The sequence below is a fragment of the Anabrus simplex genome, chromosome 1 (genome assembly GCF_040414725.1).
Source record: "Anabrus simplex isolate iqAnaSimp1 chromosome 1, ASM4041472v1, whole genome shotgun sequence".
NCBI lineage: Eukaryota > Metazoa > Arthropoda > Insecta > Orthoptera > Tettigoniidae > Anabrus > Anabrus simplex.
Window position 1 is genome coordinate 27,776,542 of NC_090265.1, and position 16,635 is coordinate 27,793,176.

General features: G+C 36.7%; 1 protein-coding gene across 1 annotated transcript in view; it reads right to left on the reverse strand.

Moving 5' to 3' along the window:
- Positions 1 to 604: 604 nt before the first annotated feature.
- The window catches only part of eIF3a (eukaryotic translation initiation factor 3 subunit a), a 186,949-nt gene continuing 170,918 nt past the window's right edge, over positions 605 to 16,635 (reverse strand). The window contains exons 19-20 of the mRNA XM_067155938.2: positions 13,315 to 13,391; positions 605 to 1,887 (exon numbers count right to left, since the gene is read on the reverse strand). Of these exons, the coding sequence (XP_067012039.2) occupies positions 13,324 to 13,391 (68 nt within the window). The 3' untranslated portion in view covers positions 605 to 1,887; positions 13,315 to 13,323. The remainder of the gene's footprint in view (positions 1,888 to 13,314; positions 13,392 to 16,635) is intronic.

A 16,635-nucleotide genomic window follows, 5' to 3' on the forward strand; every position in this document is an offset into this window, starting at 1 on the left:
AAGGAAGAACAGCATTCCTTAATCTGCTTTTTGTGGTCTGAGGGTGTACCAGGAGCAGAAATTCATAAGATTTTCAGCACAATACGGGGACAATGTTTTGCCACAGCAACATGTTTACCAGTGGAGTGAACAGTTCAAAAGGGGTCGCACGAGCGTGAAGGATGAGGGAAGGTCCGGGCGTGCGTCTGCAGCTGTAACTGATGCCCATATTGAACACGTTCGTGGTATGATCCTGAATAACAGAAGAGAGACTGTTCTATGAATTTCCGCTCCTGGTACGCCCCTAGACCACAAAAAACAGATTATGGAATGTTGTTCTTCCTTGGTGCAGAGTGTGGTGCGGCCATCTTTATGTCGCGTCGCAACAGCGCAAGCTGTAGTGATGTGATAACGCTGAACCCTAACACAGACGTAGACAATGCCATCTAGCGGCTGGTGAGCACACAACGCCATACAGCCAACCTAACGATAATTAGATAAAAATTGCAGATATTTATTGACCTTCCCTCGTAAATATATACTTGTTCACTATGCCAGCAATCTGATGTAGCAACTGTATACTAAGAACAATAGATAACAAAGGAGCAGGAGAGAACAAAACAAGTGAAAGAACATTATTTTATTCAGCTAAATAATACATTCCAAAATAGTACAGATGGACTTGATTCCATACACATGATTCTGATGTGCTTCAGAATAATATTTACAGATCAAACACACATTTAAAATAAGACTGAAGTTTGTCTCCATGCCTAGTACTGATACATCATTCGAGGCTGTAGTTCATAGCTGTCCCGTTCACCGTAAGGAGCATGTTACCCTCACCACGGAAAACCGTGTTCCATCACTTCATATATAGGTCCCAAACAAAACAAAGGACGGAGGCTGTCGCAATTAAACTATTCCTAGATGTGAAAGAAATATACACCAACACATGTACCAGAAACAAAGAAAACTAAGAGATTAAATACTTAACCAAGAATATCTTGATATTAAAATATACTTTTCAAAGAAAAGAATGTTATCATATACAAAGCGACTTTAAGTTGTGTAATAATTTGTCTTTATGCAGAGCTGTTTGAAAAGCTCACTGAACTCTCTGTAAATATCTGCGGAGTGCCTCAGTGTTAGAGAACCTGGAAAGTGGCAGATGATATTTTAAAGATTTGAATTCGCGTTATAGCAGGAATTTTCTATTAAGTTATGTTCATACATCACAGATCAATATGCTTCCATGCACAAGGTTAGCTGCCACCTTACAATTTCTTACTCCAAGCAGCAGCTTTTGACTGACTTCACACAGTTTATTCCTCACCAGTTAATTGGGACCAAGTTCAGCTACGTCATCTGCCAGCAACTATAAGCTGCTTATGAATAGAGTTGAAAAATTCCAAATAATGGTACGGTAAATAACTGTATTCTAATTTCAAAGTACTAAGATGATGGTTTAGATTTTCGTATTGCACCAATATGAATAATAGTAATAAAGAAAGCTACTAAAGAAATCTAAACATGATTCAGAACAAAAGCAGGCTCTATGCTATCAAGTGCATGTTTGAATACCTTGAATTAAAGAGACAGTGGTAAACAGCATGTAAAAAAGTATTCTTAAAGAATGAAAACTTCACGTAAATCAAATAAAGCATTGAACCTTACAAAATGATGAGTTCCTCATAATAACAGTTACAAATATTTATGAAGTTTTAATTACTCTTACATTATACCAGTAACATTTTAACTAGTTACTAACAGTAATTTGGAATTTTAGCTACATATTGTAGCAAAGAACTTGACTCTGTACTTCTCTTGCTACAGGTAACAAGAATACAGACGTAATGATTGTGAAAAGCTGGAAGGGTAACGTCAGGCTCAAGAATGTGCTCCACCCTGGAAATAAAGCATAACAAAATACAAGGTCAAACAGAATTATTCTGGGGACTAGTATCTAATGAACAGTGAAAATACTAACCACTGAAAAACACTACATGATACTTTACAATTCTATTACATTAAAATAAATATAAAGGTGTCTTTCTGCATTTGGAAATGCTGTAATTTCTATTCAAGAAATAGAAAGAAACAAATAAGTAATAAATCAGGACATACACATCACATACAAAGACAGAAACATGAATAGCAACACATACTGAATTTGCTTGCATAGTTACTTCATTTCTTTAAAAGTATAGGTGAACAAATCTGTCTGCATAAATTATTTGCATGATTCTGACATTCAAAAATGTATTTATAAATAAAAGCTATGTCTATATATATATGAGTTGTCTGTACATTGCTCAGAATTTAAAAAGAATGGCATTTCTGTATCAGTCGTGTGCACAGTAACAAGGAAATGAACTTTTTAATTTTTCGTCGTCTCTGTATGTATGTACACGAAACACGAGAAAATGGCTGAAAAAAATTGAAATAAAATCTATATGAAAAACTGGGGAATGCGGCACTAATTTTATTCCCACTGAGTGAAATGGTAGTTTATTGGAAGGCTCAAGATTTAATTCTCAAATATCTATGTTATTAGTGGCCCTATCGATAAATACTGTAAAACCAAAGTTATATACAATGAAATTTCCAATCATTTATGTCATATATTTTTACCATACTGGCTATGGTAACAGGGATATTCACAAATTTAGATTTTTGTTGCTAAGTCCATATCAATGGCACTTGGTGAAATGAAAAATCGGTATGTGAAGTCCCTTAATTATCTCAATTTAACTATTACTCGCAATCAGAATAAAACCCTTTCTTTTAATATTTACAGGAAGCCCACTCACACAGTAAACACAATCCACCAAACTTCTCTACACCCAAGGACACAAAAGAAGACAGCTTACAATAGTATGATTTTCAGAGCTCTTGATGTTCCTTTATCCTGTAAGAATTTTAGAAAGGAAATCAACACCATTTATGCAATAGCTGAAGGTAATGGTTTCAGTAAAGCTTTCGTGAACAAAATTCTCAATAAATTTAAAAGGAAACCCAAGACCACCTTAGAAGAAGAATCTTCCCCTAAATAGAAGTTCACCATATTTACCTTTAATAATAATAACATATATCCTATTTCAAACACCTTTAAAAACCACAAGTTAAAAGTAGCTTTCAAGACCGTTCACACCAATGCAAAAACGTTATTTAACTCACATACTGTCAACAGCAACAAAAATTTTCAAACTCTGGGATATACAAATTAAAATGCCAATCGTGCCTCTCAACGTATATTGGGCAAACAGGCCGCAGCTTCAATGTAAGATACTCCGAACACCTCAATGCCCTAAAGTACAATCACTACTCAACCATGAGCGAACATTGTAGAGAGAAAAATCATAAATACACAACAAATGATCAAGATTTAAAGATCCTGCATTATGAACAGAAAGGTCCCTTACTTAATATACTAGAGAATATTTATATAGATATCGACCAATATAACAATCCCGTGTACAACTTGAATGAAATCAATGAAAATATTTTATTGGAAACCTTTGTCCCACTCATTTGTGAACAATCTCTATATATCAAGTAACTTGTCCTGACTGACTGACTGACTGACTGACTGACTGATTCATCATCGCCGAGCCAAAACTACTGGACATAAAGAAATGAAATTTTGCGTATACATTCATATTAAGATGTAGGTGCTCGCTACGAGAGGATTTTTGGATATTCCGTTGCTAAGGGGGTGAAATTTTAAAATGAGTGTACCTATATCTCAAAACTTTAAAAGTTTACAGATGTAAAAATTGGTATTTAGAATCTTCTTTAAAAATAAGGAAACACGTATTTTTTTGTTTTCAGAAAATCCCAACAGGAGGGGTGATTAAGGATGAAAAATTGGTTGAATGCCTTTAACAGGATACCGGTACTTATATCTCAGAAACTGAAGATATAACAGACCTGAAAATTGGTAATTTTGATCTTTTAAAAATAAAGCAACACATATTTTTTTGTTTTAGGAAAATCCAAGTAATGGGAGGGTGAAAGTGGGGTGAATTTTTAAAATGAGTGTATCTATATCTCAAAACTTTTACAGTTTATAGAAGTAAAAATTGGTATTTAGAATCTCCTTTAAAAATAAAGAAAAGCATATTTTTTTGTTTTCGGAAAATCCCAATAGGAGGGGTGGAAAAGGGTGAAAAACGGGTTGAATGCCTTTAATGAGGCTATTTATATTTCAGAACCTGAAGATATTACAGACCTGAAAATTATTTTGGAATCTACTTTAAAAATAAAGAAACAGGTACTTTTTCGTTTTTGGAAAATCCAAATAATGGGGGGTGAAAAGGGGGGTGAATTTTTAAAATGAGTGTGTCTACATCTTAAAACTTTAAAAGGTTACAAATGTAAAAATTGGTATTTAGAATCTCCTTTAATAATACAGAAACACGCATTTTTTGTTTTCTGTAAATCCCAATAGGAGGGGAGTAAAAGGGCGAATAACTGGTTGAATGCCTTTAATGAGGATACATATATCTCAGAAACTGAAGATATTACAGAACTGAAAATTTGCATATGGGATCTCCTTTAAGAATAAAGAAATGCATATTTTTTTTGTTTTTAGAAATTAATGGCAGTTAGACAGGAGTGACAAATTGGGGTGAATTTTTTGAAAGACTATATCTACAGAATATCTGAGAAACGTAAAATGTTACAGACGTAAAAAGTGGGTATTTAGAATCTCCTGTAAGTGTGAAGAAACATAGGTGATTTGTTTTTGGAAACTCCGATTAAGGGGAACTAAAAAGAGATGAAATTTTAAAATGAGAATTTCTATAGTATATCTCAAAAAGCTTAACATATTACAGAAGTGAAAAATGGTACTTTTTATCTTTATTAAAAATAAAGAAACGTGTATTTTTAGTTTTCGGAAATACCACTTGGGTGGAGGGGGGTAAAAGTGACTGAAAATGGTGTTGAATTCTTTTAATTGGGCTACTGATATCTCAAAATTGAAGAACATTACAGACATGAAATTTGATATTCGGAATCTGCTTTAAAAGCAAAGAAACACGTATTCTCGGAAAATCCAATGAAGGGGGAGGGGGTGAAAGAATTGAAAAATTGACTTAATTGTATGAGAATAGATACATCTATTAAAACTAAAGTTGTTACAGACGTGAAAATTGGTATTTGGATCTCCTTTGAAAACAAAGAAAAACGCCTTTTGGGGGGGGGGGGGATCTTGGGGGGCGGGAGTGAAAAGGAGTTGAACTCCTTTCATGAGGACACGTACATCAAAAACTGAAGAAGTTAGAATCGTAATAATTGGTATTTAGAAGATCCTTTACTATTAAAGAAACAAGTATTTCTTGCCGGAAAATTCACTTAGGACGGGGGGTGGGGGGGGTGGGGGGGAGTGTGAAAGGAAGTGAAAAAAGTGAATTATTTTTATAGGGATACTTATATCTCAAAACTGAAGGTAATAGACGTGAACACTGGTGTTTGGAATCTCCTTTAAACATAAAGAAACACGCCTTCTTTTAATTATTTTTTTTTGTGGGGGGGGGGGGTAAATAAATTAACAGCATCACAATATAGTGCAACTCAAATCTCCATCAAGATGCACGACACTCAAATCGAATCAAACTTATAACCGTCACCATTTAACCCAGTAACAACACACGCAGCTTTTGTCTACGACATTCATAGATCAAGACAACTTCATTATGAGTAGCACTTTATAAATTATAACGGATGAAAAACAACATAAGCTCTGACCTCAATATTATATATCATGTACTTTACTAGCGCAAGTGGTAAAATACAACAATACCAATAAGAAATTTGGTCCTATCCTATTAGATAAATATTTTATATATTTTAACGGCCTGTCATGTCAGATCATATTTTATACATATATCATAGATAATAATAATTTTATTGTACTGGTGTCAACAAATGTAAACCTAACGCACAAAAAATGGACACATAAGGTACCATATAACAAGTGTTTCTAGTCAAAAAGGTATCATTTTAACAAGCTTTTTCATGTATGTTTCCAATTGGATAAGAGTGAAATACCTCAAACATCTAAAAAGTGCAAACAGTCCTACTGACAATTTATAAAAACAGATACAATGAAGTGAGATACCTCAAGCAATAAAATATTTTTAGGACTTCATAATAGACTCGCAATTAATAATGTGTATATAAAAAAATTTTACTTTATGTTCTATAACATAGGTGTCATGTGACGTTAAGGTTCAAACCAATTAGTGCTATTCAAACCAAAGATACACACATTCTTTTACAAGCAATTTTTAATGTTTTAATCGATATGAAACAACTGTACTGAATGTAACATTCTAAACAATGATTGAGAAATAATGTAAGATCTCCTCAATGTATATTAGCTTAGACATAGTGTGGTCACGTGCCACACACATACAAATACTTTCTCGCTAACAACCTAACAACTTCATATTTAATATCTTTTACATGTGATGTTTTTGTAAATATTTCATTGTGTGTCAACTGAGGACGATCCCATAGGGATCGAAACCGTTATTGAATGATTTTACCACTTTAGAGTAAATAAATTAATGTATTGATAAGGTGGAAACTTCTCAATTTTCCTTATATTGTAGTACCAATCAATACGGAAATGAAGATAATAGATTATGAACATAGTCATGAAGCGTGAAGTGATAATTCTTCACGCCGCAGAGTGTCCCTTAATAGTCAGGCATTGCAATTAGTGCCTAGAACTCGTGAGTTTTATGAGAGGGAGAGGAAATTCGTACGCTTGTATAGACGTCTCTCTGTTCCAGCAGATCAAGTTGAGGAACATATATGTCAAACATTACTGTTATTCACGCAGATGTTTGCCTCCAAGAACACAAGGAAAAAGGGACTGGGAAACATACCAATAAAGGAAATGGGGCTGATAACAGGAACTTGTTTTACAGCACTCCGGCAAAGAAACGAATTGAGCTATCTCCTGTAACAGGAATTAATTATTTCCAGGCTGATGCAATACTAAGACACGAATACGATTATTACAGCTCAAAGTCCCTTCTGTCATTGTTATGGACAATGCACCTTACCAATGCGCAATAATGGACAAGACCCCCTACTTCGAGTGCCCGTAAAGAACTGCAGTAAAGAAATATCCCAGCGCATATGTGTATGACTAAATTAGTCGACGAGGTAGAGAAGGAACAAGGGCCCGAGGTAATTAGGTTGCTGTTGTACCACTGTCACTTCAACCTCACTGAGTTGGTACGGTATGGGGTGAAGTAAAATATTACGTATGCACTAATAACAAGTCCTTCACAATTACTGAAGTGGAAGGACTGTTCCGGAAGAGTATTGCTCGAATGGATGTGGCTTTGTGGATGAAGAAAGTTAGCCATATCGAAACATTCATTTACTCGGCAATGGCAATACATGGCATCATCAGCGACTGTCAGGAGTTGGTGATCTGCCTAGATGACGATGACAATGACAACGAAGGCGATGGTAGTGATGGCAGTTATCTGGAGGGTATCGAGCCTCTACCTTTGTGAATCAGGTATGAAAATAAGGTTTCTGAATTTTCGTAAATTTTATAGATTTTACTTGAAACCTTTTGTGTTAGTACTGGTGTATATTATTCTAACATTTAATGGTGTATTTAAACTGAGATTCTTGTCGGCCGATTTCTTCCGTATTTTCTAACATAGCAATAATAAGAACTTTGTAGTATATTTATCTCGTATCATTTTATGTGATGAACAATCGGTGAGTTGAAAGTCTGATTTTTGTAGGTGGATTTCATCTGTATTGTGTATCATCGCGATGACATTAAAAACATTTCTCCCATGTTTTGAAAAACTCACGTGTCGTGCAATCAGCTGTTGAGGCGGCAACATCGCTTTGTGCGCCATTGCAGTGCGACCAACATTGTGCGCAGCTGTCATGTGCAACCTTACGCCAGCCCACCTATAGTCAACAATATATATTTTTACATCCAATTAAGATGGAAGATGAAAGTTTGTTGCGACACGGGCTGCATGTTGACTGCGGGAGCAAGTCAATCGAGAGCTGGACTACATAATCAGAGAACACGAGTGATGCAAGGGGACCAAGCAACAGTAAAATCAGATGGTTCAACTAATAATGCTTATGTATAACAGTCCAGGTCGGAACACAAAAAAAAAAAAAAAAAGCCAATTGAATGTCAGATTGGTGATACAAAGGTAGAACAGGTCGATATTTTCAGGTATTTAGGTTGTATGTTCTCCCAGGATAATATATAGTAAGTGAGATTGAATCAAGGTGTAGTAAAGCTAATGCAGTGAGCTCACAGTTGCGATCAACAGTATTCTGTAAGAAGGAAGTCAGCTCCCTGACGAAACCATCTTTACACCGGCCTGTTTTCAGACCAACTTTGCTTTACGGGGCGAAAGCTGGGTGGACTCAGGATAGCTTATTCATAAGTTAGAAGTAAAAGACATGAAAGTAGCGAGACTGATTGCTGATACAAACAGGTGGGAACAATAGCAGGAGGGTACTCTGAATGAGGAGATAAAGGCTAATTTAGGAATGAACTCGATGGATGAAGCCGTACGCATAAACCGACTTAGGTGGTGGGGTCACGTGAGGCGAATGGAGGAGAATAGGTTACCTAGGAGAATAATGGACTCTGTTATGGAGGGTAAGAGAAGTAGAGGGAGACCAAAACGACGATGGTTAGACTCATTTTCTAACGATTTAAAGATACGAGGTACAGAACTAAATGAGGCCACAGCACTAGTTGCAAATACAGGAGTGTGGCGACGTTTAGTAAATTCACAGAGGCTTGCAGACTGAACACTGAAAGGCATACCAGTCTCTAATGATAATGTATGTATGTATGTATGTATGTATGTATGTGAAAAAAAAAGTTCTCTCCTAAAATCAGGGCACGCATTATTCGACGGTGCGGAGTATTCACGTATATGTTGTGATATACCGTATGTGCAAATAATACCCCGCATATTTTTTTAAAAAAAATGAGGCACAAAATTGGGGTGTGGGTTTTATTTGTGCCAATGTTGGCAATTTTTTTTCAAAATCAGCCTTCCTAAAGTTAGGGTGTGACGACTGAACTATTTCTGCGGCTTCTGTGTACTATTTCCAAATGTCCTACATTTTCCTGAAATATACTACATTTTAGAACATTATGTCCAACAATCTTCCAACCCTAAATTAGGAAAAACGCAACTCAATCATCATTTGGCATGAAATTATCGCATCAGTCTTCATCTGAAATGTCAAGAGCACAAGGTTACACCTGGAACATTTACCATACGAGTTAATAACGCGCAGTATTACTTTGCGTACTTGCTCATAGTGGATTACTACCAACAGTTACGAGATCACGAAACACATGTGAAGCACTCGCATAAAACACAATATATTTGTAACCGACAGAAGAGAGTGTTACTGTGTCAGGCCAGTACTGATACACACACTTGACTAGTTGAGCACTGCATTTCGGATATACCAGATTTCAAAACAGGAAGGCTGCTAATTGCCACATACATTTTGCATCACTCAAGGAACTGCAGAATAATGCTTGAGAAAACTGTGCATCAAATTTGTGTAAAAGATATTTGCTCCACTGTGAACTAAAAATACTCCACGTAAGAAAATATGGCAATAGGATAAACATAATGAAAAGCCAATGTGGGAAGAGCAGGCAACAGAAGGAGTAAATAGGGACAAACATGAAAGCACAAAAAGGACAAAGACAATCTCCATGTCTTCATACACTGACTCCTTCAAATAGACGAGTTCTCACAAAGTCAATTTCAGTTCCTCTACATCCATTTCTTCTCAGCCCTCCATGAGCTCATTTATGCTTCCTAACCTCATCAAGAGGAGAGGCAGGATCCTGATGACCGAGAAATGAATGTAGAAGAACAGGGATTAATGAGGAGAGAGGCCATCTACTTGAAGATCTGGAAATTGCCCTTTCCCTTCTATGTTTTCTTTTTTGTGTTTGTTGTCTTCCTTTTTACTACAGTAGAATAACACCCACGATATCCCCTGCCTGTAGTAAGAGGTGACTAAAAGGGGCTCAAGGGGATCTCAACTTCAGAGCGTGGGTTGGTGACCATGGCGCCACAAGCCGAGTCCTGGCATTGCTTCCACTTACTTGTGCCAGGCTCCTCACTTTCATCTATCCTATCAAACCTTCCTTTGTAAACAGATCTTTTCCGGCCCCAATGGTATTAGAGCATTCGAGGGGTACAGATTTTCATTTTCACATCCTTTGTGGCCCTCGTCTTTCTTTGGCCGATATCTTCATTTTTCGAAGTGTCAGATTCCTTCCATTTTCTCTCTCTGATTAGTATTATATAGAGGACTAACAAGACACCCATGCTTCGCTACGGTATTATAATGACATTTATAATTGAATGCTTAACATTTTATATATAATCCGCCAAAATTTGCGATCTGACGGCAATGTTCCTCCCATTTTTCAATCTTTCTTTCCAGCAATCGATTTCGTACTTCCTGAGCTAGCTCCATGTATTCTGCCCGGTCAGTTGAGTCCCTAAATCATTGCCATCTTTTCCTATAAGCATTTTAAATATGGATCAAATCCTTGAGGAGATCCGCCATGGTGTGGTTTTGGGTGCCTTGGCGGTACTGAGTCCGCGGCCGGACTGCATTCGTACCATTACCCGGCCAGGGCCCGTTCCCAGCACGGTCCGCATATTTTGACGACGGTCCAGAACATTATTATTAGGGTGTGTGATATTAGTTGAATTTAGGTTATTATTATTGGTTTTTTTTTTTTTTTTGCTATTGGCTTTACGTCGCATCGACATAGACAGGTCTTATGGCGAGGATGGGACAGGAAAGGGCTGGGACTGGGAAGGAAGCGGCAGTGGCCTTAATAAGGTACAGCCCCAGCATTTTCCTGGTGTGAAAATGGGAAACCACGGAAAACCACCTTCAGGGTTGCCAACAGTGGGGTTCGAACCCACTATCTCCCGAATACTGGATACTGGCCACACTTAAGCAACTGCAGCTATCGAGCTTGGTATTTATTATTATTATTATTATTATTATTATTATTATTATTATTGATGTTCTGGACCCCGCAGCAAGATGCACGACCACCACTTGGCAGTAAATTACATCTGCTGCAATTGTCATTGCTGACAATGTGACCAGCACCATTGTCGCACCTAGGCATGTGCGCGGGATTTCTGGCTATACGAATCATATACTTCCGTGCATTATTGACCTTATTATAGAGGTGAACAATTGCACGGTCAATATCATTCCTGTCGTTTATTTCAAATGTGTTTAAATTTTTAGATATATGCCAGGAGAATCTACTGTAATCTAACTTAGAGTTCTCCAAAGGAAAACATGGCTCTTGAAAATTAAGCTAGGAAAGATTAAAAATGATCAGTTTATGGTGACAATCAAGTACATTATGAACAGTAAAATCAATTGGTTTCAACGCCTTTTTCACACCACCACCGTTAAGTTGATTCCCCCCTAAAAGAAAGAAGGCGTGTCTATGTTTAAAGGAGATTCCAAATACCAATGTTCACGTTTGTTACCTTCAGTTTTGAGATATAAGTTAACCCATAAAAATTCACTTTTTTCACACTCCCTCCCCCATTAAGTGAATTTTTCAAAAAAAAATACTTGTTTCTTTATTAGAAAAGATCTAAATTCTAATTATCACGACTGTAACACCTTCAGTTTTTCGGATATGTGTCCTCATAAAAGGAATTCAAATCCTTTTCACTCCCGCCCCCAAGATGATTTTCCCCTCAAAATGCGTTTTTCTTCGTTTTTAAAGGTGATCCGAATACCAATTTTCATGCCTGTAACAACTTTAGTTTTTATCAGATGTAAGTATCCTCATACAATTAATTTTTCAAATCTTTTACACCCCCCCCCCCCTTTTCATTGGATTTTCCGAAATCAAAGAAATACGTGTTTCTTTACTTTTAAAGCAGATTCCAAATACCAATTTTCATGCCTGCAAAATCTTTTCGTTTTTGAGATAATAGCATCTTCATACAAAGAATCTTTCAATTCTGCCTCCCCTCCTTTAAGAGGACCTAATAGGGTCTATATCTATAATGTTAAATTTACTGTTTTTAGGTACATTTATCTCAGAAACGGTTCATGCCAAAGGCTTCATTTTTTTCATGCTTTCTTTATACCTTCTTGCATGTTTTAACATGGGAGTTTATTCATTAGAGATATTCCTCCATTTTTTAATTTTTTTATTCAGTGCAACATTTTTTGGAAAAAAAAATCGCTCTTTTCAGCCCCTTGTTTCTATACTAAACACTTCTCTCCAAAAACGTTGTGTTAAAGTGTGTACATTATGACTTAATGTAATATCTGAGAGTTTCAACATTGTATACTAAATAGTTTTTGAGAAAATGTTCCTTTTGTTCAGAAAAAAGTGAACTTGCAGAAGCAAGCCTTCAGAGTTTTTCAATGTAATCCTGCCCCATATGATGGATCATCTGGGTTGTCTTTCATCTCATCCTCTAGTCTTCTTCTTACAGCTCTTAGTTTGTCTTGACAGTTTTTTTAGTCCTTTTCTGCACTTTCAGCCTTCCTTTTCCGTTCACAATCGATTTTCTTCATACTTGTTATCATGTGATACCCTGGAGAGATTCCCAATTTTTCTAAGGTTTTACACTTTATGATGTTACCTTCATTACATACAGCCACAGCATCGAAGGCATTCAACCTATTTTTCACCCTTTTTCATCCCTCCTAGAGGGATTTTCCCAAAACAAAAAAATATGTATTTATTTTTAAAGGAGATTCTAAATACCAATTTTTACACCTGTAAACTTTTAAAGTGTTGAGATATAGATACAGTAATTTTAAAAATTCACCCCCCTTAGCAACGGAATATCCAAAAATCCTCCCTTAGCAAGCACCTACATTGTAATATAAATGCATCCTCAAAATTTCATTTCTTTATGTCCAGTAGTTTTGGCTTGGCAATGATGAATCAGTCAGTCAGTCAGTCAGTCAGTCAGTCAGGACATGTTATTTTATATATATATAGATGGTTGCCTAGTTGTACTTCCTCTTAAAACTATCACCATTACTCACTCTTCCAAATCTGACCCGTCATAGTATATATAACCTGTTGTGTGTTCCTAGCTTTCTGTACAACAACACATTAAAAATAAAACATAGTGCATTACTTTCCATTTTCCTGCCTTGATTTGTCACATTTGTTTCTTTCCATTACTTATTATGTTAGTCTGAGTTCTTGATGGAACTATGTTTTACAGCCATGAAGGAATCTATCTTATACAAATATAATACCTTTATATCTTATCGTCGTTTTACTCGCTGCCAGATATCATCACTATCACTTCCTGCTGGTGGGTCATTAGGACGGCCTGCAAGCAAAATAATATATCAGTAAAAAATTAAGAATGACAATTCCTTTGTCATTAACCTAAACAAATTAAACAATTTTAGTCCATGAAAATCCACAGTAGCTAATAAATCTAGCCCAGTGTCAAACCGTTCCATAAACAATTTGATTGAGGGATGGGAATGTAGTATGAAATCAATGGACACACATCTTCCTGCATTCTCCAGTCTTCACAAAACTAGTTACAAGACTTCAATTTACAATTTTCTATTATATTATACTCAGCTGTTAACAGTATCAGCTCAGCTACCACTTACATAGTATGCCAGGGGTGCAGAAATCCCAAGGCGACTGTGCTTTTGCTACTGGCGCCTAAGTTTTAGCCTCCCGAAAAAAATCTGTTTTTCGGTTTTTCACACTCTCTTTCTTCGCCTACCCATCAGTTTGTAACAAAAGCCTCACATGGCATATGACGTGCTGTCACTGAATAAACTTAAGTCCATGTCGCTATCTTCTCGAAAATATATAACTGCGAGACCAAAGAGAAAATACATTTTTCTCTGCACAGGACCATCGATATATATCCACGAACGAGAGACTGCACAAACAATAGTGAACAGTCGACATGCATAAAGTAGCTGGCCTTATCTGTCACAGCAGCAAAGCCTTTGGTGGAAATCTTGTGTTCATAACATTAGACAAAGAGTCAAACATTGCTGCTGTACACTGCATACCACATAGGGTTCAATAAGTTTATTAAGTTTTGTATAAAAAATGTGGACTATGTTGACGAACTTGATTGATTACTGAAGTCGCTCTACAAATTCTACCAGTAATCTCCAAAGGGGCTACAAGAACTGACTAGAGTTCGTAAATTTAATTATTTGCACAGTGTAAGATGGATGGCCAGTGAAGTTGGTTGTCTAGTGACTGACTGGAAATGTGTAATTGCAAGTAAAGATAAAGTAGCTCCTCTGGCAAAAGGTCTCTTGCTTAAACTCACTGATAGTAAATTTGTCCATATACTGCAATTTTTTCTGGATTCTTTAAAAATCCTTAAGAATTTATCTCTCCTATTTCAGAGGATGCAGCTATTTCTCAGCACTATTGAACTACATGTAAAAAGTACAAAAGCATCACTTGAATTACTCAAAAAACTACCCCTGGTCCATATGAAGATACATTTTGTAACCAACACCTCCATTCTTGGCATTTTCCAATACCAGCAGCTAGTTCTGCCATCGATTTGCAGAAAGAAAACTGATTAGTTATGGTGTCAGATAAGTGAAGGAAAGATTTTTGGCTCATGGAACTGTAGGGAAGTGCACAACCTTATTTGATACCTCTGCATGGCCAACAGGAACTGATCTGGAAAATGACGGTGTTGATGACATCTCAATGTTGGCAGAACATTTCAGGGAGCAACTTGCAAAGTGTGAAAATGGTGGAAACTACATACTAAATGAGTGGTATGAGTTACAAATTCTTGGGAAACAAATTATTTGAACTGGTGGAGTTGTGACAGATTTTCTATTCTGGGACAGCTACTATCTATTGTGAGTGTTCTTCCAGACTATACAGCACCGTGTAAGCAAGGATTTAATCAGATAACCTTATACAAGACAGATTCAGATCGTCATTAGAAACAAACATTTTGTGTTATCTGATGATGTGTAATAAGAATGTACCTGCAGTAAATGAATTTGGCTTTGCAAGGGTTGTGGACTAGTGGCTTTTTCAGTAGCAGGACCACAGGGCACATCCATGGTCGCTGACACAAGAGTTTACAGCTAATAGTCCTCCTTGAAGACCTCCAACCTGTTTTCCAGTCATTGACCGGGTCAGGGATGTAATGAATGAAGCAGATATAGGCTGTTAGTACGATGGAGTCGCCACTCCCAAAGTGATTTATTAATGAATGATAGATGCTATGAAATGAGAATGGAGAGTGTTGCTGGAATGAAAGATGACAGGGAAAACCGGAGTACCCGGAGAAAAACCTGTCCCGCCTCCGCTTTGTCCAGCACAAATCTAACATGGAGTGATAGGGATTTGAACCACGGTATCCAGCGGTGAGAGGCTGACATGCTGTTGTCTGAGCCACGGAGGCTAATAATTTAATATTTCTGGATGGTTTAAATATTAAGATGAGAAAAGTAATACCAAGGTCAACGTTACGTAGTGCAACTTGATTATTTGTAGGTATCAGTTTGGTGGGATTCTTGCTGGCTCCTAAACATTTGGGCTGGATCAATTCGGAGAAAATTCCTGCACCCCTGTAGTATGCTGTTGGCTCAAATATGTTGAATTGGTAGTAAATGCATCCTTAGACAGGCTGCTCAGACCTGGAATTATTATTATTATTATTATTATTATTATTATTATTATTATTATTATTATTATTATTATTGTGTGTCAAGTATACAGACTAGTGTAAAAGTATGTTTTTAGAGCAATGAATTCCTCTGCAGGATTATCACTGAAGTAATATCCTAGTCATATCCTGACAACCCAGAAAACAAGCATCATTCAATAGATTACAGGTATAAGGACATGGATTTTCACAAAAAAAAAACAAAAAAGAGAGCCAGAATTGCGCCTTATGTAGTGACTGGCAAAAAGAAATTTTGAAGATGACAGCAAGATGACACGGATATAACTCTTCACCATAAGAAAGCTCTTTCAATAAACCAGCAGACTACTGTAGGATACACTGCAGCACCTCAAATCTAATAAGATTTTTACCACACCCACAGTACAGTCTGCAGGGATGCTGTGAATAAACAGCACATCTGACTTTGGAACAAGTGCAGTGAATGAACATATGGAAAAGTGCCACATCTATTCACCTATAGCAACCCTCCCATTAATTTTCTATTAACTCATTGTGGACCGTGGACAGTGTAAGACGTTTAAGCTTGCTCCTATGCTGCGGGCCGTGGACGGCGTAAGACGTTTAATGTTCTGCGCGAAGCAATGCTGTTTATATTCGTCATTTATGCATTCTTACACCTTAGTCAGCATTACTGGTTGTAGCAGGAAGTTAGTTGACCTTTTTGATCTAACTCTCGCGTTGAAAAGGCTCATGTTTATCTTAGCTGTTTTAGAGGGAATATCTCAGCACTTCCTTGCGCGTCAAGGCGGTACTTGAGATTCCAATGCAGTGCGCATCGTTCTTATCGAGTGTAGTATAATGGCTTATAAAACAAAGGTTCTTACGGAAGATTAATTATTAGATATTGTTCACAATGATTGTTCTGAAGATG